This window comes from Cydia fagiglandana, chromosome 2, assembly GCF_963556715.1.
Source record: "Cydia fagiglandana chromosome 2, ilCydFagi1.1, whole genome shotgun sequence".
In the NCBI taxonomy this organism is placed as follows: domain Eukaryota; kingdom Metazoa; phylum Arthropoda; class Insecta; order Lepidoptera; family Tortricidae; genus Cydia; species Cydia fagiglandana.
The window spans coordinates 12,853,082-12,875,469 of record NC_085933.1 but is presented as its reverse complement, the minus strand read 5'-3'; the positions used below and the strand labels follow the sequence as shown (position 1 = coordinate 12,875,469).

The 22,388-nt window shown below is 38.6% G+C and overlaps 1 protein-coding gene across 1 annotated transcript in view; it reads left to right on the top strand.

Moving 5' to 3' along the window:
- Positions 1 to 22,388, top strand: part of LOC134672681 (zonadhesin-like) — a 70,796-nt gene that overhangs the window by 6,000 nt on the left and 42,408 nt on the right. Inside the window, exons 9-25 of the mRNA XM_063530637.1 lie at positions 310 to 498; positions 1,332 to 1,517; positions 1,891 to 2,070; positions 2,531 to 2,707; positions 8,973 to 9,152; positions 10,886 to 11,065; positions 11,905 to 12,045; positions 13,596 to 13,784; positions 14,729 to 14,914; positions 15,286 to 15,468; positions 16,401 to 16,580; positions 17,217 to 17,354; positions 17,784 to 17,981; positions 18,936 to 19,130; positions 19,822 to 20,013; positions 21,619 to 21,816; positions 22,020 to 22,232. Of these exons, the coding sequence (XP_063386707.1) occupies positions 310 to 498; positions 1,332 to 1,517; positions 1,891 to 2,070; positions 2,531 to 2,707; positions 8,973 to 9,152; positions 10,886 to 11,065; positions 11,905 to 12,045; positions 13,596 to 13,784; positions 14,729 to 14,914; positions 15,286 to 15,468; positions 16,401 to 16,580; positions 17,217 to 17,354; positions 17,784 to 17,981; positions 18,936 to 19,130; positions 19,822 to 20,013; positions 21,619 to 21,816; positions 22,020 to 22,232 (3,105 nt within the window). The remainder of the gene's footprint in view (positions 1 to 309; positions 499 to 1,331; positions 1,518 to 1,890; positions 2,071 to 2,530; positions 2,708 to 8,972; positions 9,153 to 10,885; positions 11,066 to 11,904; positions 12,046 to 13,595; positions 13,785 to 14,728; positions 14,915 to 15,285; positions 15,469 to 16,400; positions 16,581 to 17,216; positions 17,355 to 17,783; positions 17,982 to 18,935; positions 19,131 to 19,821; positions 20,014 to 21,618; positions 21,817 to 22,019; positions 22,233 to 22,388) is intronic.

Genomic DNA, 22,388 nt, shown 5'->3' with positions numbered 1-22,388 from the left:
TCATATTAAAAGTAGTAAGCACCTACCTACGTAAGATTAGTTTCTCGATTCTATTCGTTCGAGGCCACGGACCCGCAACAATTGCGAACCTTGGATAGTTGCAAGCAAAAACGAAACGGCTACCATCGCTTGCAATTTCTTTAGCTATTGCTGTGGTAGCTATAAGATTACAGAATAACTTATATAAATACTGGCATCAAGTATGTACATAAATTCATTAACATACGTAAGTACCTAATAAAATTTTATTTAAATAAAACTGCGGTTTCAATAACAAAAGTTAACCATAATTATGAATTATTCCACTAGCGTCAAAGCCAGTGTGCCTTCAAGAGCACGAAGAATACCAGTCATGTGGATCCAGCTGCCCAGACAATTGTGACAACTATAAGAACCCCGACCGCATTTGCACAGCGCAATGCGTCGCTGGGTGCAACTGCAAGAAAGGCTACGTCAGAAACCTCAAGGACGGCACTTGCATAAAGCCAGAACAATGTCGTAAGTGCTAATGACGATTTTAATGACAATAACATGTTGATAATGATAAAACAAAAGAATTGGTTGCAGTCTGTTTCAATATTTGTTCAGCGTCAACTTCAATTATTTATCGCCTTTTTATTGTTTTAACTATTCATAAATATATAACTCAGTTTACAGTATTAATAATCATGATATCATGACTCATGTAATATGTTTTTATTTGTAGAAATTCAGTCTCTTTTTTAGACACAGACAGACATTTTACTCCGAAACTTCATCTTGATGATGTTATGTGAAATGTTATCAATCTTAATATTTATTAGGTAGATGCTTTAAATAAGTATTATATTTCGACTACTAACTACAAATCTTAATACATAGCTTTTTTACCTCACACAGCATTCTATTTATTATGATCTTAAAATAAAATCTCACACTATTGTCATCACGAACTTAAATGGCTTCAAGGACCCCTATTCGACAAGCGACGTTTGACGTATCGTGTTGATCTCCCGTTGATGTGGAAAAAATCATAAGTTCTCGAATACGTACAATGTCAAAATTTGACATTAACAATCCACAGTTAGGGTGACAAGCAAACCAAACCGAACCACCCTTAGTTTAGAGTTGAGTTTTGGTTGTACCAAATTATATTATCCACCGTTGATGGAATCAACACTCAGTAGGCAATAAAATCAACTGTTGATTTGACGTGGATGCGAAATCTGACAGTTGTACATGTCGAATTTGGCCCCAGTACGCCAGCATAGTTCTGAATCTTTTTGCAATAAAAAATAAACAATACTAAAAACTCTATTGAACTGCTGAAGGGTTTATTTGTGTTGTTGCAGCTATTAAAAAATGCACAGGCGTTAACGAAGAGCTAAACTACTGCGCCTCCTACTGCCCTGTTACATGCGCAAACCGCTATACACAAGGCGACTGGGCTTGCATCACACTCTGCCGTGTGGCCTGCGACTGCATTCCTGGCACACTAATGAACGACACTGGATCTTGCGTTCCTGTTGATCAATGCAGTAAGTAGACTTTCATTGTGCATAGCTGAAGTTACTGCGCCTACAACTGCCCTATTATTATGGAAACCGCTACACCCAAGGCACCACAACTGGGCCTGCACCACACATTACCGCGCGGCCTACCTACGAATGTACACTATGGCACACTCAGAAACGACGCTTAAGATTGTACGAGTAGAACAACTACTACTAATCCATTAACTTAACCTTAGCGAATACTCCTCATAAGTATCATTGTAATTTAAAAACTTACATAAATTTTAGAAAATGTAACCAATTAAGTGCGTGCCGTTTTCTTCTTCTTTAATTTATTGTTACCTATTTATGGAGTATTTTAGAAGATTGCTTGTAACATTATTATGCTCTTTTCCAGCACCGCCAATTTGTAGAGATAACGAAAAATATATGGAGTGCGGAACCGCATGTCCGATAACATGTGACAATTATAAAAATCCTCCTAAATTCTGCACTGACCAGTGTATCGAGGACTGTTTCTGCAAAGAAGGTTACGTCAGAAACCGCTTCGGACGTTGCGTGAAACCAGAAGATTGTGGTATGTTTTCTTAAAGTAACGATTACTTTTCACTTAATGGTAACATTCCATTTCTAAGCGCAGCTGCACTTGTACTGGCCGCGTCGCTGTCATTGTCAATTTTGCTTAATAAAATTGACAGTAATACAGCTGCGGTTAGAAATGGAATGTTACCCTAAGGGTCGTCTATAAGTCTCTAATGACAATGTCATTACTTATTGTATCCAAGTTTACCTACCCATATATCCCGCATAGTTATATTCCAAGAGTACTCAGAAAGGGTGTTCCCGGCAAGGGTGGGCGAAGTGTTTCGTTATCTGTTAACTATCGGGTCAACATAATATATGTAATCATAATTTGTTTTATTTTTAAACCCCCCTTATACGTTTACCTACTTTCTCTTGAGTCACCCTGTTTTTTATATTGTCAGAATTATAATAATCCATCTAGAAAATATATTTTAAATAAAAAAATCTTGCAGAACCCATTTGTCCGGCCGGCGAAAAGTGGAACGAATGCTCAGCCCATTGTCAAGATACTTGTGAAAACTACAACTCCTCAAACAGGTTATGCACTTACCAGTGTCAATCTGGATGCGTGTGTGAGACAGGCACCGTCAGAAGAAAGGATGGCCAATGTGTACTACCTACCGAATGTAGTAAGTGTACTTCTTTTACAAAAAAAACTCGCCATCAGTGCGCATGCAACTTCAAAGGTAACATTTATATTTAAATTTCCAAATTTGTATAACACTGAATTTAAAATGGAACAATAAAATGCATCATAACTATACATGGGTTGCCAAAATAATAACCCTTCCCGTAGTTTGATAAAAGTGAGTATATGTGGTATTATCTATGAAAAGGGACCTTATTGTCGATGGCGCTTACGACAAAGACTTCGATGAATAAAATACGTAGTAGGTTGAAATTGGACATTCTGGCCCATTTCGGTTCGCTCGGTCCCAATTTAGCAATTAAGATTTTGTGAATACTGGAACATTAAATTTAGCTGTCTATCCACTGCGCAGGTCAATTTATGTTATGTGACGCTGATGAACTGATCAGTCATGTTGTGTTTGAAAACAAATCGGGTTCAAAGGTCCCTTTTTATAGTTTTTTATAAATAACTCGTAAACCGTGGCCTGTAGCAAAAAATGTTCTTATACATAAGTAATCTACATAAAATTCTCTACATTAAATATTCTATACACTTTTTCGCTAGGATCAATATTTAAAAAAATATTTAAGGGAGAAAGTTAATTATTAATATTTTTAATTGTTAATATTTCTATTATAAAAATATTTTACATAACTAATCTACATAAAGTTTTCTTCATTAAATATTGTATACAGTTTTTCACTAGGATCAATATTTAAAGGAGAAAGTAAATCAATTGTTAATATTTTTTGTAAATAACTCGTAAATGGTGGCTTGTACAAAAAAATCTTATACATAAGTAATCTACATAAAATTTACTACATTAAATATTCTATATACTTTTTTGCTAGGATCAATATTTAATAAAATATTTAAGGAAAATGTAAATGGAGAAGTGCGCTGAGTTGGCCGTTTTATCCCAGGCGATGCCGCTTGGCACGATTGTTCCTTGTATCATACTTTATTGATATAATGTCTTAAGGATATTAATTCTTTGCTTCCACCCAAAAAGGGAGAGGGGAAATGCGATTCCGGCGGTACAATGCGGTCTGTTTCTACCTACCTGTAGCTGTCAGGTCAAGTTTGGTATCATTTTCGTATAAACCAAGGACAAGGAATTCATTTAGAAATAATCGTTTTACTTTTTCATACCCATAAATACTCAAATACCTATTTCAAATACATTGAAAAAGTGTCACTTTAAACCAGTCGTTCATACATTCGCACGGTAGTAGATCCCATACAAATGGGACTATGGCCAAGGTTAAAGAAAACACCAGGCAAGTGCGAGTCGGACTCGCGTACGAAGGGTTCCGTACCATAATGCAAAAAAAAAGCAAAAAAAACGGTCACCCATCCAAGTACTGACCACTCCCGACGTTGCTTAACTTTGGTCAAAAATCACATTTGTTGTATGGGAGCCCCATTTAAATGTTTATTTTATTCTGTTTTTAGTATTTGTTGTTATAGCGGCAACAGAAATACATCATCTGTGAAAATTTCAACTGTCTAGCTATCACGGTTTTATAGCTATCAAGGCGTAATATTTTGCGTAGTGAAACATTTCAAAGTTAAAGTTTGTGGTGCATTTTTTTTGTCTTGTAGATAGCTGTATAATATAATTACGCTTTACTGCCCGTGCAAAGCCGAGGCGGGTCGCTAGTAAATAAAAAAAATCTAACCTACTTACTTTACTACTATATTATTAGAGTAACTTGTACATCTACTCGTATGAATTAATAGTTATTTTTTCAACCTTGCAATGAAATGTTGACCCTACTTCAAATTTGGTCCGGAAATACTACACATACGGTGCGATGAGTGATGATGATATGTAAAGGAATTTCATATAGCCTTCCCACACAAGCAAAAGCAACCTTCTTTTGTTTCTAACAGCAGCCGCGGCCCACGATTACTCGTACGCGCCCCGGCCGCTGGGGCCCGGCGGGTTGGTCAACGATACCTCGTAACTCATGAGGCCCTGGTACTTGCTCCTTTCTAAATTAAATTTTTAGAGATTTTTTTCTCAATTTTGGTCACCTCACCGTAGCTCATAGATATTTCATTGCAAGTTTGAGAAATGCACTATACAAATATCGGCGAGAAACGGTGTTTTCGGTGTATATCTACATGGCCTACAACCCTTCGTTTCCAGGCCTATATAGTAATGTACTATGTATTACGATACATTACGTTTTACAGTACAAATGGCCCTTTAAATTTTTGACGTAGTTATCTAGTTTGTTATTATTATCATCACCCAATGTGCTTATTATATCCGGGTGTCGTAATGTAGCACCTGATGTACTGTTAACAGTTTTTCACTATTACGTCTATGACATTTATTCATAAAGGCTGTTTGTTTACAGAGAGCCTAGGGGTCATCCATTAATTACGTCACACGTTTAGGGGGTGGGAGGGGGTCAAGAAAATGTGACATATTGTGACATGGGGGACAGGGGAGACACAAACTTTGTGACGTCACTTTAAGTTCATCAGTAACCGAAAATTTATTTAAATTATTTAGTTCGCTGTACATTTAAATAACAAGTTTTTAAAACGAAAATAGTTTTTAATCGTTTAATTTTCTTTCCTAAGCAGTTTTGGGTTATAAAATTACTAATATTTATATCGTCAAAAATATTTTGATAAAATATTAATAATACTAAGGTACTTACTTAATTCGATTTGGCGATTTCGTAGAAAAAATGTGACGTCACACTAGGGGGGGAGGGGTTTGCCAAATGTGACCAAGTGTGACAAGGGGGGGGGGAGGGGTCAAAAAACCTAGAAATTGGTGTGACGTAATTAATGGATGACCCCCTACCTCGATACGCGAAAATTTAAATTTTGTTATTTGTTCAAATATGAAAGAGTGATAAAGAGGCAGGTAACGATATTGTCGTGTTTCGGGCTAAGCGCTCAGTTTGTGCTAGTGGTGCTTATTTAAATTAAATTAGCTAACCAAAGAGTTCCCATTACATTGTCATTGACCTTCACTTGCTCAGATTTTTTCCTCTATATACATTTGCCACCAAATATAAAGTTTGTAGGTCATCTGGAAGTGGGTCCCTTTTATAACAAAACTTCCGTGAGACACTGACATATTTATTTATTATTATTATTACAACAAAACAAATTGCACCTTGTAGCTAATGCCAAAGCGGCACAAATTGGAACACATTAACATCATAATGCATTAACACTATAAAGAAATAACACAATATACAGCTAAAACACAGGTATTCATTATGGCACGGTACTCTTAGGCATCTCTCTTTCTAATATCCTCTTGCATTCCATTGTCAATTTGTCACTCGCCCCATCGCAATCACAAAATCGCACTGTGGCTGCGACTTGAGCAGGGAGTTGAGTAGCGCGTGCGTGCGCGTGACCGGCGCGTGCGCATGCGCCTGCGTGCGCGCTCGGCCTCCCGCTAGCAGCGTATAAAGTATAAACAGGCGCACGCAGACCTCGACACAGAATAATTAATAGTACTACCGTACATAAAGGAAACTTCCTACAAAAACGAAGTTTGACAGCAGTTCAGGGTCGAATGATGCTGTCTCTTTCTAATATATGGCACTATCTGTTTCGGCTATTTAGGGTTGTCAAAAATCAAGTGATTATCTTATCTGTGGTTGTGCACGCAAAAGGAAGTCAAGTGGTGCCAACCCTAATAATTGCTCGGAGCAATTCTAAGCCAAGCGGAGCCGAGTTTGACCGAAGTCAAGATTTCGCACCCCTGACTTCGACAAGTTTTATACTATCAATTTTATTTCTAAAATTTCCAATTAAAATTTGGATAAAGAGAGTGACCTTTGTAACTGTAAGGAGTTATTCCCAAGTTGACCCTGTAAGAACAAGGTAGGGTACATGTAGGCAATCAAATAATTATATACATTTTAAAAGAAGTATTGAGTACAATGGAACCAACATCTATAATTTTTAAGTAATGACATTAAAAATTTATTTGATTAATGACTTTAAAAATTTCTGGAAGCAAACTAATAAATTGAGACCGAGGGCGGGCCTCCCTGTGAGTGTAGAGGGTGTTAGCGAGCCTAAGGAGATAGCTGATTTGTTTCAGAAGCATTTCAAGGTTGAGTCTCCCTTAGGGCCCTGCGGGGGCCCACCTCCAACGAGGTGTGTGCCTTCGGGGCTTCTGGTGAGAATTACAGCTAAGGAGGTGGCATCGGTGGTGAAGAACATGACGCGAGGGAAGTCGCCAGGACACCACTCCCTTAGCATTGAGCACCTGCAGCATGCAGGGGTACACTTACCTAGAGTACTCGCCATGTTCTTCAGCTTCTGTGTCAGCCATACTTATATACCGAGCGACATGATGAGAACCGAACCGTGGTAGTACCAATTATTAAAAACCGTACAGGAGACACCTCGGACATTAAAAATTATAGGCCCATTTCGTTGGCTACGATTGTAGCAAAGGTGTTGGACAGTGTGCTTGACAAACAGTTGGAAAAACACACGGTGCTTTATGACGCACAATTTGGATTTCGGCCGGGCTTATCCACCGAGACGGCAGTCCTTTGTCTTAAGCACACTGTCCGATAATACTCAGACAGGAAAAAAACCAGTTTTGGCGTGTTTTCTTGATCTCTCGAAAGCCTTCGATCTGGTGTCCTATAACAGACTTTGGCAAAAACTGTACGAGGAGACGTCTTTACCCGGGGAATTGGTGGAATTGTTCAGGTTTTGGTACGGCCACCAAACCAATGTCGTTAAGTGGGCGGGTTCGCTATCCGATGAGTATAGGTTGGATTGCGGGGTCAGGCGGGGGGGGGGGCTTGCGTCGCCCAGACTCTTCAGCCTATATGGCAATCGGCTGATCGAGGAGCTTAGCAACACTATGGTCGGATGTTCAATAGATGGAACGTTCGTAAATAACATCAGTTACGCGGACGACATGGTGTTGCTAAGCCCATCGATCGACGCCCTTAGGACGCTAGTAGGTGTTTGTGAGCGGTATGCGGAGACCCCGGGTCTCAAGTACAATGTCTCTAAAATCGAGCTGCTAGTTTTCAGAGGAAGAATAGTCCAATTAAACGACCAAATGCTACCTCCAGTGAGACTGAATGCCACTCCTCTTAAAGTAGTAAGAGAATTTAAGTACTTGGGACACTGGGTAACCGCATCGCTAAAAGATGACGTAGATGGGAAAGGGAGCGTAGGGTGCTGACAGTATGAAGTAATATGTTGATTCGTAGGTTCGCAAGGTGCACTAGCAATAAAATCACCCTTTTTAAGGCGTACTGCCAGTCATTTTACACCTGCAGCCTATGGATCAACTTTACTCAAAAAACTTACAGCGCCCTACGCGTCCAATATAATAACGCTTTTAGGATGCTGTTGGGGCTGCCGCGCTATTGCAGCGCTAGCTGTATGTTCGCGGAGACGCGCATCGACGGCTTCCACGCCATCATGCGCAAGCGGGTGGCGTCGCTGGTGCGGCGCGTACGCGGCAGCGCCAACAGTCTCCTAGCCACTGTAGCAGACAGGATAGATGGCGCTTTCTGGGAGTACTGGAGTAGCCTACATGTCTATTAAATCTAAATAAAGTACATAACATAGGTAGTCACTAACATAGGTTAAGAGTAATAATAAGCTACTAATATATTACGGAAATTTAATTTCTGATATAAATAATTTAATTTAATTTAATTAAGCAGTTCAATAATTCAAATGAATTCACAAAAAGGCTAAAATGTTATTTATTAAACAGACCTTATTACTCCTTGCAGGAATATTTAGTAGTCAATTTAAAAATGTCCTATAATATTTATTTATGTATTGAGTATAATTTACTTTCTCCCTTAAATATTGAAGGTAGCGAAAAAGTTTATAGAATGTTTAATGTAGAAAATTGTATGTAGATTACTTATGTATCAGAACAAAGGGACCTTTAAACTCGATGACTGATCAGTTCATCAGCGTTACATAACATAAATAATTGACCTCCACAATGGATAGACAAGAAAATTTAATGTTCCAGTATTCACAGAAACTTAATTGCTAAATTGGGACCGAGCGAACCGAAATGAGCCAGAATGTTCAATTTAAACCTACTACGTATTTTATTCATCGAAGTTATAGTCGTAAGCGCCATCGACAATAAGGTCCCTTTTCATAGATAATACCACATATATAGTAGTTTGTGCGACGTAATAAGCCAATGCAGTTGCAACTTTTTACAAAACCCTGTAAATAATTTATTTTCTGACCGAGAATTTCGTCTACAACAGCCGAAAAGATCATCTGCCCCATAGACGAAGTGTACGATCCGTGTTCCGCTCATTGCGAGCCCACCTGCGAGAACCACGGACCGGATCGCGCGTGTACCGCCATCTGCAAGCCTGGCTGCAAGTGCCGTGAAGGACTAGTCAGACGGAAGGATGGCAAATGCGTGAAGTTGAAAGAGTGCCGTAAGTCCTATAATCGTAGATTATTTTCCTTTTTTTTTTTAAAACATACCTACCGTAGTCAGACGGAAGGATGGCAAATGCGTGAAGTTGAAAGAGTGCCGTAAGTCCTATAATCGTAGATTATTTTCCTTTTTTTTTGAAAACATACCTACCGAATAGTACTTTGTGCGGCATGGTAAGCCAAATCCACTTTTCAACTTTTTTTTAAAACCCTGTTTATTATTTATTTTCTGACTGAGAATTTCGTCTACAACAGCCGAGAAACCCATCTGCCCCATAGACGAAGTGTACGATCCGTGTTCTGCTCATTGCGAGCCCACCTGCGAGAACCACGGACCGAATCGCCCCTGTACCAAGATCTGCACGCCTGGCTGCAAGTGCCGTGAAGGACTAGTCAGACGGAAGGATGGCAAATGCGTGAAGGTGAAAGAGTGCCGTAAGTCCTATCATCGTAGATTATATTCCTCTTTTTGAACACAAACCTATATCAGTTTGTGCGGCATGGTAAGCCAATCTACTTTTCAACTTTTTTTTTAAACCCTGTTTATTATTTATTTTCTGACTGAAAATTTCGTCTACAACAGCCGAAAAACCCATCTGCCCCAAAGACGAAGTATACGATCCGTGTTCCGCTCATTGCGAGCCCACCTGCGAGAACCACGGACCGGATCGCCCCTGTACCAAAATCTGCAAGCCTGGGTGCAAGTGCCGTGAAGGATTAGTCAGACGGAAGGATGGCAAATGCGTGAAGGTGAAAGAGTGCCGTAAGTCCTACTATCGTGAATTATTTTTCTTTTTTTGAAACCTTACGTAACTCTAAAAGGTGAACTCAGTCAAGTCAAGTTTGAAACTTTCCTTATCTTACACATATATAGGTAACTCCAACGTTAGAATAAGAAATTTTAGTAAAACATTTGATTCTACGACAGAGCCCACGTGCCCTTCGTCTGAACACTATGACGAGTGCAACGCGCACTGCGAAGAGACTTGCGAATTGCACGGTTCCAATATAACTTGCCTGCCCTATTGCAATGCTGGTTGCAAGTGCAATAAGGGATTGGTGCGAAGGAAGGACGGTCGATGTGTCAATTTAGAAGATTGCCGTGAGTGTCACGCTTAATGGCAATTTAATCCAAGGCCATAAATCGTTTTTGTCATTTCGTAAGAGTTAAAGACTTTTTTAAATTGTACGAGACTTAAGTAATGCTTCTGAAATGGGCATCATTATGACAAAAAAACGTATAATCTGCCGGATAATCCGTAGTAATTAATGAATAAGAAATCCCAAAATCGTAAAACATCACATTGCATGATTAGGACGGCAAGCGCCCACGTTATGAAACAAGAGCCGGTTCAATTTCAAACTAATTGATATATGTATGTACAATTATACATGTTTTGTGCAGCTCTACTCTGTCCTAAGAACGAAGTATACGACCCATGCTTACCGTCGAAGTGTCCGCCGGGAAAAATGTGCGCCCAGGTGTGCAGGCCAGGCTGCAAGTGCAAGGACGGTTTCATCAGAAATAACGACGGAAAATGCGTCAGTGAGTATTATATTAAATATTATATAAATAAATACTGATATTATGAGACAATCTTACTGGAATCGACCTAGTCTCATTGTAAGCACAAAAAGGCCTGAGTTGTGGGTAATTTATATATATATATATATATATATATATATATATATATATATATATATTATAATTGTTGAATATCGTCTACAACAGCCGAAAAGATCATCTGCCCCAAAGACGAAGTGTACGATCAGTGTTCTGCTCATTGCGAGCCCACCTGCGAGAACCACGGACCGAATCGCCCCTGTACCATGATCTGCACGCCTGGCTGCAAGTGCCGTGAAGGACTAGTCAGACGGAAGGATGGCAAATGCGTGAAGGTGAAAGAGTGCCGTAAGTCCTATCATCGTATAGATTATATTCCTCTTTTTGAACACAAACCTATATCAGTTTGTGCGGCATGGTAAGCCAATCTACTTTTCAACTTTATTTAAATCCTATATATTACCTACTTCTGACTGACAATTTTATTTACAACAGCCGAAAAGATCATCTGTCCTAAAGACGAAGTATACGATCCGTGTTCCGCTCATTGCGAGCCCACCTGCGAGAACCACGGACCGGATCGCCCCTGTACCAAGATCTGCAAGCTTGGCTGCAAGTGCCGTGAAGGACTAGTCAGACGGAAGGATGGCAAATGCGTGAAGTTGAATGAGTGCCGTAAGTCCTATCATCGTAGATTATTTTCCTCGTTTTGAAAACATACTCTACATTAGTTTGTGCCACACGATAAGCTAATCTACTTAAATATAGGTATATAAATATTTGTATCTATATTTAATTAAACTTTTATATAGGATGAAATTTTAATCACCAGCCATACTCTTTGTAGTGCCTTTATAAGTATAGATCATACTGAAGGTATCGACATTACCTACTTTATCTTTTATTGCTTGAGCTTTTATTTTTATTGTTTTATTGCTTGAGATGAGCTTAAGAATAACACAAGTAGACACTTACAACGTCGTAGGTACGAGTACATACATAAATATAGGACTAAAGAGGCCCACTGATTAACAGTCCGCCGGACGGTATCGGCCTGTCAGTTAGGACAAAATTTTGATAGTTCCGAACAGACAGGCCGATACCGTGCGGCGGACTGTTAATCAGTGGGCCCCATTAGGTACTCGAAAAACATCAGTATTTATACATAATACACATGTTTTGTGCAGGTGATCTCTGTCCTTCGAACGAAGTGTACGATCCCTGCATTACGCCGAAGTGCCCACCAGGAAAATCGTGCATCCAAGCTTGTAGGCCCGGCTGCAGGTGCAAGAAGGGACTAGTGAGAGATAAGAGAGGAAAATGTGTCAGTAAGTATTCATCGACATGCCATTAACAAAGACATGCCTGAAAAAAGGTTTACGAATTAAAAAGAAACAAAACCCTCTAGGTACTTTTGCTGAACTCAACCGACCAAAAGTTGCCACGATAAGGATAGTAGGCACATCAACTAGAAATTTAGTTGAACTGTAAATAGGGAATATTACGCAAAGTTCCGTGTAGAGCGCCATTAGCACAAACAGTAAACAAAACGCTTTGAAGGATCAATATCATATTTATATGTAACAAAAAATCTGTAAAAACTTGTCAAAGAATGAATTACGGTAAGTACACAATTTTTAAAAATCTTTTTTTTTTATGTGAAACGTGAGTGAAATGTCTCTCTTAAAGACCCGTAAGGGTCGGATCAAAAACTATAGTACATTATTGCAGAGGCCGGGAAAGGGCAATTCGTGGATGAGTTTCGATTTTGTCGGACGACGCGAAGCGGAGTCCGACAAAGAAGACGAATCCACGAATTGCTATTCCTGCCGAGGCATATATAGTGCTTTTCTCCAAACATGCGAGGAAATAAGCTAAAATAATTATTATTTAAGCATCAAGCATCACTCAAATCAAACCTTCACATCCAAAATGTCAAAAACAATTTCCCTCTTTAATTAATTTTTAAAAGTTAAAGGCACAAACTTATTCTGCCATTCAGTACCATTCAATATTCGTTCATTCAATATAATTGCGCAATATAGTTTGTCAAACCAACTTTTCAGTCAGTAAGAACCAGGAAAACTACACCCATCCTTTTCTTTTGGGTGCTAGTACTAGTGTAAGACAAAGATAGTATGATTCTCTTTGTCTATGTTTGAAATGAGAAAGTCCTTTTACAAACTACGAGTATGTAAGCTTTATGAACACGGATGAGATTTAAAAAAAATATAAAAATAATCTTTGATTTTATTAAGCAGTATTCGCACGATCATACACGTGAAATGATAGCTGATCGGATCGTGTAGAAGCGGCTCGCGGCAATAATAATTGGCTGTTTGCGTTTTTTATTATTAAAAAGTAAAAAACAATACAGTAATAAGTTATTACTGTAGTGTTTTTTTACTTCCCGTCCCCTAGAACAGGACAGCGATAGTTTGATGTTTTTTAGTTAGAGTTTGACATTAACGAAGAACTTCCCGTACTATTTTTGCTACAGTAAGGTGAACATTTCCGAGCATATTGGAGAAAATTTAATTTAATTATAAAAAAATAGGTTTCAGATTCTCACAATGAGCTCTTTCATTTGATATATAACAGGATATAGTTTACAAAAAAAATTTTTTTTGACTCATTTACCCCCCAAAAGTGCCCCCTATGTTTAAAAGTCATTTATTTAGGTTACATGTTTGTCTTTGGTCACAGACTTACATGTGTACCAAATTTCAACTTTAATTGGTTCAGTAGTTTCGGAGAAAATAGGCTGTCACAGAGGGACAGCCAGACGCACGAGTGATCCCACAAGGCACAAGGGTTCCGTTTTTTCATTTTGAGGTACGGAACCCTAAAAATAAGCTAATAATTAATTACTTTACAGATCCCAAGTGCCCAGTTAACGAGCAATGGGTTGATTGTGTACTCGCCCTCTGCATAGCACTGAGGTGCGATCAGCTCGGCTTTCCTATCGGCTGTCCGGGCATTTTTGGACCGTGCGACGGCGGATGCGTTTGTGCCAATAACTACGTAAGGGACAGTAACAACGTCTGCATTCCAAAGCGAAAGTGCCGTAAGTATTGGTTAATATGTTTTCATACGTCAAATTAGTTACAGAGATAAATAAAAGTCAAGTTACTAATTTAGTTAGGTATCTCTGGGTTGGTTAAGATATCAGAAACTTTTCTAAAAACCGGGCAAGTGCGAGTCGGACTCGCGCACGAAGGGTTCCGTACCATAAAGCAAAAAAAAACGGGAAAAAATGCAAAAAGAAAACGGTCACCCATCCAAGTACTGACCACGCCACGCCCGACGTTGCTTAACTTTGGTCAAAAATCACGTTTGCTGTATGGGAGCCCCACTTAAATCTTTATTTTTTTCTGTTTTTAGTATTTGTTGTTATAGCGGCAACACAACTGTCTAGCTATCACGGTTCGTGAGATACAGCCTGGTGACAGACAGACGGACAGACGGACGGACGGACAGCGAAGTCTTAGTAATAGGGTCCCGTTTTACCGTTTGGGTACGGAACCCTAAAAATTGTGTAAGAACTTGGGAATAGATTGTCAATTTAACTGACCTTGGAATCCTTACGGATGCATTCGGGAAATCGCTAAGATAGTCTATTAAGGATTTTCAGCAGTATCTAATGCCATAAAGACTCAAGGCCCGATTCGGATTATGAAATAGACATCTATTAGACATCACCAAGATACGATAACGATATGTTTAAGATCTAACCTGTCAAATTTGACATTTGCGCGATTGTGGAGATACACTTGAACGATTTCCACAGGATATGACTTAGAGATCTAATTCACATCTAATAGATATCTTACTCTATCTAACGTAAAAGTGACATTGGTTGCCCGAATTGCGCTGCAAAAGAGAACTAGTTGATATCTAAACTATAACGTATCTAGAATGGATCTAGTACGTGTCGTCTCTTGTGAATATCTTGAAGTTTGAATACGGCAGTCAGTCATTCCCCAAATTAATATATTTATGACTTTGCAGCAAGCTGCAGAAATGACTTCAACGCTACATCTGGATGTGGTAATCACTGTGGAAGACAATGCACTGACTACAAGAACCCTCCTAAGTGTAACGCTGCACGGCTTTGTGAATACAATGGATGCGACTGCAAGAAAGGCTATGTATGGGACATAGTTACTGGTCAATGCCTTGATCCAGTCGATTGCCGTGAGTTATCATGATATTATATGTATGAGTGATAGTTATTATAATAAATTAAGAGACGTAGCCACGATCCGTTGGATTTTGGTTAAAGCAATATGTACACTATGTACAGTCGCATTCAAATAGAAAGTCTGTGCAGAAAGAGAAGAGTCATAGAATGTATGGGGCCCAATACATTCCACGACTCTTCTCTTTCCGAACATACTCTATATGGGAGCGGCCGAGGTGCTCAAAAATATCTGATTACGCACTCTCACGCCTTAACAATGTTCAGATAATTATGAACATCTTAGCCGCTCCGTAATATCGGATAGCGACTGTACTTAATATTATTTTCGTTTTACACTAACAATAAGCCAAACTTTTGATTTCAGCGGTTCCTTGCAACGGGGACTTATACGCGGAAAAAGTGGAGTGTCCAAATCCGTGTCCAGCTACTTGCGCCAGGCCTACCACTGCCATTTGTCCCAGAGCCTGTCTCAAAGAAGGTTGCCAATGCAGACCTGGATTCGTTCTGAATCCGGATGGAAAATGTGTAAGGCCCGAAAAATGTCCAGGTAACTAGTATATCGCTGTTTCGACGGGTCTCTATTGTTTCCCAAATAGTTTTAAGTCATAAACCCCCCATAGTCATAGACATAGTCATAGACGACCGGTCTGGCCTAGTGGGTTAGTGACCCTGCCTGAGAAGCCAATGGTCCTGGGTTCGAATCCCAGTAAGGGCATTTATTTGTGTGATGAACACTAATATTTGTTCCCGAGTCATGGGTGTTTTCTATGTATATAGCGCCCATAGTACAAGCTTTGCTTAGTTTGGGGCTAGGTTGATCTGTGTGTGTAAGATGTCCACCAATATTTATTTATTTTATAATGTATTTTTTGCCCGAATTTTCGTTATGTAGTCATACTAATTGGTTTTTCTCAGAAACGCGTAACTTCCCAGGATTGCCTAAAAACAAACCTTACCTAACCTAACCTATCTATAGAATAACCTTACGAAAATCTTGAAAGTAACGGTTTCAGTTTTATGACAAACAATACATTATGACATACAAGTCTTAAAACTTTATGGGAAACAAAGGGACCCCTGTTTCAACTCGTTAATATTTTTTTATAATTATTAAACTTACTGTCAACCATATGGAAACTGGCGACTTAGGGTGATGATAAAAATGAAATCGTATGGATTTTCATGTGCCAATTTGACATGCTTCCATGCTAGTTAGCCCGGGATTGCTTTGCTTAAGTGTAAGTATAAACAGGAACGACTGGCATGAAATGGACGAGGCCTTCGTCCAGAAATGGATGATTCCCACGTAATAAACCAATAGTTTACCACCTAATTTTAGTTTTTAATTTTAATTTGGTTTTTAGTTTTATACGTTAAATAAGTTAATATGTATCTATACTTTTCAGGGAAATAACGGCTATTTTTATTTTTGTTTTATTTTATTTGTAAGTATAAATTACCTACGCTTCCTTGTTTTAGATAAACTCGGATGCAACGGAGATCCTAATGCCCAAATAAGTAGTTGTGTCTCGCTATGTGAACCCACCTGTGGAAAGAGTGCTGTATTTTGCCCTGCAATATGCCGACTTGGTTGCAAATGCAAAAGCGGATATATACTTTCGAAGCCCGGTGGATTATGCATAAAACCTGAAAAATGTGGTAAGGATCAAAATTATGTTAATTATTTTCAATTTATATGCCAAGATAGTGGCTCCCCCCATTGAGATATTGGAGTCAATTAATCGTCCATAACGAGATTTTAACCCGCGCCCTAACGCCTGGCTAGAGCTGTTAAATACTTTCCCATCTGCCGTATTTAATCCGATAATTTTTTCATTTGCTTTTATTTTTGAACGGACAACGACGAGGACAAAAGGAAAGAAATTATTATGTGTGCTCCAAACGTCACTATTAAACTGAATGCCTTGCTTTTATATGAATGGGGTGTGTGTTTTCAGTGTATAGTCTGCATTTTTATTCAGTCTAGAAGGGAGGAAGTTTTGAGTAAAAAATCCTCGCCAGATTGATTGATTAGTATTACTTCACACTTATTAAGCTTGAAGTCATAAAGACTACGTACTTGAATATGTAGTAGATAATAGTTACTTAATAATGCCTATGTATGTATATATTAATTTCTTTAACTTAACTTGTTACAAATCTTTTACATAATGCATTTTTTTATTTGGTGTATTTTGCACCGACTTAAAAAGGTATCTTAAAATAGATCTTTATTTTGACTGTGTAGATAATAGTAAGATACATTCAACATTTACTCATCTTTTGTTTTCCTAGTCAACGCCACTACCACTACTACGGAGGCGCCGTGTAAGACAGACAGGACAAGACCTAGGCGCGACACGGGCTCGACCACCAATGACGCGCATGCGACAGGGTCGACTGGTGGACAACAAAACACGAATTCTTCGCCAAGTGAGAACTATAGCGTTGACAGATTATTGAGCTCATATTTCAAAGTCACTACGATCACTATTCGACACTTTGTAAGGCAGGCCCTACACAAGCTAGACGTAACACGGCCAATTGGTGTCAATGGTCGGTCATCAACAGGGCGCGACTATACATAACGTACTCTTGAATAAGAAAACAAGAAAATAAGAAAACTTTGTAGATATGCTGAATTCCGAATCGTGCCAAAAGAATCATAAGAATTAAAATTAGCAAAATTTTACAAGTTGTAAAATTTTATTTAACGCGCCCTTTGACACAGTGTTGATTTCAGTTGTTTGAAACCCGCTCCATAAACAGATCCGAAATTTATTTTGTATTTACATCGGGTTTCATTTGTACCCAGCTTACCCTATTTATTGATACAAAATTAACGTCTTTACTAACTTTCAGATCCATTAATATTATGCCCTAATGATGAAATTTGGATTAACTGCAAAGCCGGTTATTGTAAGCCACAATACTGCCGAGATATAGGCAGACACATAGCTTGCCCGAAAGTTACCGACTCCTGTCCGGGAGGCTGTATTTGTAGAAAAGGCCTACTTAGGAGAGATAGTGATGGAGTTTGCATCCCAGAAAATGAATGTCGTGAGTAATTCAATAACCAAATTATTATAAAAGTATAAAATAAAAACTAAACTAAGTAGTAATTAGATATAAGATTATCGGGCGGACAAAAATGGATATTCTCTATACTGACCTACCCAAACAAGAATTGAACACATAAATACCTAAATCAGTATATGTAAATACCACTGACAACTTATGAATATAAAACCGACTATTACACGATTCTTGTATAATGGTAGTTGTAAACATTGGGAATGACTCTACGACAATATTTTTTTTAATACAGTTGCTCAAAAATTGCTACTTTACGTAGCTGTTTAGCGTGCGGAAAGTTGGTTATCTCGAACTAGTGCTTTTTACTTTTCCAATTTTTTTAAATTTATACTTGTTCCAATTCACGACTACTTATTGATGAGTGTTAATATTAGTTTCCTTTAAACGTCGTAATCAGCATAAAAACCTACCGTTAATGTAAGAATACGAAAAATATTACATATTTCACATTTAATTACTTACCTCTTCATCATTATAACACGTTTATTTTTTAATATTCAATATTGAAAATTCCGACGTTTATTTTTTAATATTCAATATTGAAAATTCCGTTCTTAATTGACTGAATGGAACGGAATAGCTGCCAAACGCCCATAGATATAATATACTTAAAGACGACGTCTAACCGAGCTGTCACTGTTACCACTTTTGTTTAGTGTACGATTAACAATGTTTTTCTTATTTTTTCGCAACTGTATTAAAAAACGTCGTTCGATACACGTGCGGAAATGTCATTCTTCACTCGTCCCGAGTCTTGCCACTCGCCTGCGGCTCGTGGCAAGATATCTCGGTACTCGTGAAGTAATGACATACCTTCCGCACTAGCATCGAAATGTACTATTTTCTGACAATCAGTGTCGTACATTCTTATTTACTCCATTACCTTCATACATGATAACTAGATTTTTTATTTTTCAGCCATCAATCAACCTTGTTCTGACCCAAACGCAATCAGGAAAAAATGTGCTTCGCATCAGTCTTGCAGACCAACATGCTCTGTGCCAAACCCAAACATCTGCCCTAGAGTATGCATTATAAACGGATGCGAATGTAAGAAAGGATACGTTTTATCAGGGCCAAGGGGAATATGCACGAAAATAAAGGATTGTCCCAGTAAGTGTCTGTTGTACAAATAAATTGACAATACTTTGCATTAAAAAAAAACAACGGGTTGCACTCCGGGAGTGCCGGCAGAAGTGAAAACTCAATGACATTATAACATTTTTTCGATCAGGTCACGTGTCCTTCTTACGAAGCGTCTTACACTATCGCGAGTTTAACATTTTTTCCCCATCACAAAAAGTGCACAGCGCCGCTAAAGAAGTTTTCACTTCAAAAAATCTACTCACATATTAATTTGCATTTATATACAGTCACATTTCGCATTTTGTTTGTTTCTTTGCTGGAAACTAATTAGGTAGCATAACAGTTTAAGATATCCTGTCGTAGTAGAAATCCCTTATTAATTCTAAAACCCGAAGAAGGCAGGCTCATAAGATTTTACATAAGCGTGTTGATTTATTTAATATAAAAATACTTACAAACAACGTTACATGCATAATTTATGATCCAATAATGAGGTGTTATCACTACACCTTATAAAACAAAGTCCACCGCCGCGTTTGTCTGTTTGTGTGTTTGTTCGCGATAAACTCAAAAACTACTAAAGAGATTTTCATGCGGTTTTCCGAGGAAGGTTTAATAATTTGTTAACCCGTGCGAAGCCGGGGCGGGTCGCTACTTGAGAAATATAATACCCGAATGTACTGTGGTAACTGATCATTTAATTGCATCATTGCAGAAGGTAACGACGTCAGCTGTAATGGAGATCCCAATGCGGTGATAAAGGCATTCCCCCCGCCTTGTCCGCCAACGTGCAAGACTCCAAACGGGATCCCGGGATGTTTGATGATAGGGCAGGACGTAGGATGCGTATGTAAACGTGGATACATAAAAGACGACAACGACAAATGCATTCTACCGGATGACTGCAAAGGTAAGATGATAAAAAATGTTGTTATTTTCTCATTTACCTCATTGAACTGACTAAAGTTTCGTATGCTTTGTCCCGTGTCAGAGAGAAGCTGACAGAATTTGATATTCAAATTATATATTTTTAGGGTTCCGTACCTCAAAAGGAAAAAACGGAACCCTTACCTATAGGATCACTCACGGAAGAATGAATGAGCGCGCAGCGCTGGATCACTCGTGCGTCTGTCTGTCTGTCCGTCTGTCACAGCCTATTTTCTCGGAAACTACTGGACCAATTAAGTTGAAATTTGGTAAACATATGTAAATTAGTGACCTAAAGAGGAACATGTTTTTTTATAGTTTTAAAATACATAGGTTCGATAAGTTAGTTAAGAAAATGACCATTCCCCCACCCCTTTATCTCCGAAACTACAGGGTCTAAAATTTTGGAAAAAATACACAATATAGTTCTTTACCTATAGATGACTGGAAAACCTATTAGAAATGTGCAGTCAAGCGTGAGTCGGACTTATGTACGGAACCCTAGAAGCATGAGTCCGGATCGCACTTGGACGGTTTTTTATTTTGACAGCAGGGTGAATCTACTAGGGAAATTATCGTTATATTTTTTATTATTACCTATAAAATTTGATAAGAGTTAGGCCAAGCTAACTCTGCACAGACTTTGCAATAAAAAAGTTTGAAAGCGTCTCCATAAACTTCTATGAAAATATAACGTTAACGTCAAAATCGGTGCACAGTTAGCACTCTAGCATCTCTATAGCATCTATAGACCTCTACATCTATAGTCTAGAGGTCTGACTATAGCATTTTTGTCTTTTAATATTATTCCTGTACAAGGTAAACACAAACTTACAATATTTTGCAGCGAACCAACCGAAACCCTGCGATGACCCCAATGCAGAGAGGGTAGAATGCGCACCGGCACCCTCATGCCGATCTACGTGCGCAACACCTAACCCATCTCCATGCATACTAAGCTGTGCAGTTGACGGTTGTGTCTGTAAAAAAGGCTTTGTTCTGTCAAAGAAGGGTGGAAAATGTATACCCGTGGATCAGTGTCCAAGTAATATTTAAAGCGTTTCATTATTTTTAATAAAAAAATTCACACCTTATATTACGACTAAACCTAGAAACACGCCCCGAATGTGTCGCTCGATGCTTTACGGCGACCGTTATTAGGTACATTTATTTGTTTTAACCAATGTATGGTGATTGGGATACACGTTTAGAGCGTGCGATTGCCCTCAGGCTAGAGTTTATCTTTTGGATATATAGATATCTGTGTTTTTATATTTTTTAAATGTTGTTTTATAGAAAATGTACCTTGCAACGGAGACAGCAATGCCGTGATAATAGCCAATCCGCCACCTTGCCCGTCGACCTGCGACTCTCCCAACGCCAGTTATTTGTGCAGGAGAGCCGTACCGCCTGTAGCCTGTAAATGCAAAGATGGCTTAATTAAAGCCACTTACGATGGCAAATGTATCAAGCCGGAAGAATGTCCAGGTATTTAATTTCAACTACTGGCCTGTTAGAGATGAATTTTATGTCCCTTTATGTTTCTATAAATTAATTACACTCTGCGACTAATAAATTATTTCTTTAGGTGGAAATCCTTGCGGACCAAATTCAACATTTGTGCCCTGCAACGTCCGTTGCAAAAATGGGTATTGTCCAGTCGATGATAAGCCGGTGACTACTCCTTGCGAACAACCTGACCCCTGTCCAAGCGGCTGTGCTTGCAAAATTAACTATAAAAGAAAAAGCATCAATGACGACAGATGTATATTGGCTGCGACCTGCCGTAAGTTTAGTAATTTTCTTCAGCTTTCTTTATACCACTTACGTAAAAAATGCATTACGAACAATTATTTACTGTAATATTAAGAACTTAAAGGGCAATTGCATGTAGTTTTGTGGTGGTTTCTCGTAATTCCAATAAGTTGGGCTACTCCAGATTCGAGCAAGATGACATTCCTCGGTGAACAAAGGTAATCCTTTTTTCAGCTCGGGTTAATTGTACTCGCCCTCATGAAATTTGGAATCCCTGTCCCGAATGTCTAGCAGAAAGCTGTGCAGACGTTAACAACCAACCTACCACGTGCAATACATTGCTCTTGAACTGCCAGCCGCAGTGCGTCTGTAAAAAGGGATATTTAAGGAATAGCACTATAAGCGACGGTTTTACCAAAGATAAATGCATTCCAGCAAAAGATTGCCGTGAGTATTTATTTTATAGAAATAATATTATTATTTTATAATGATATTATTATTAGCTCTTTCATTTATACTTTCCTAGTAATTAATTCAAGTCAGTCACTCAATTGTCCGCCTAATTAAGCTGTTGCACTCCATTTGGTCTATATTTTACAATTA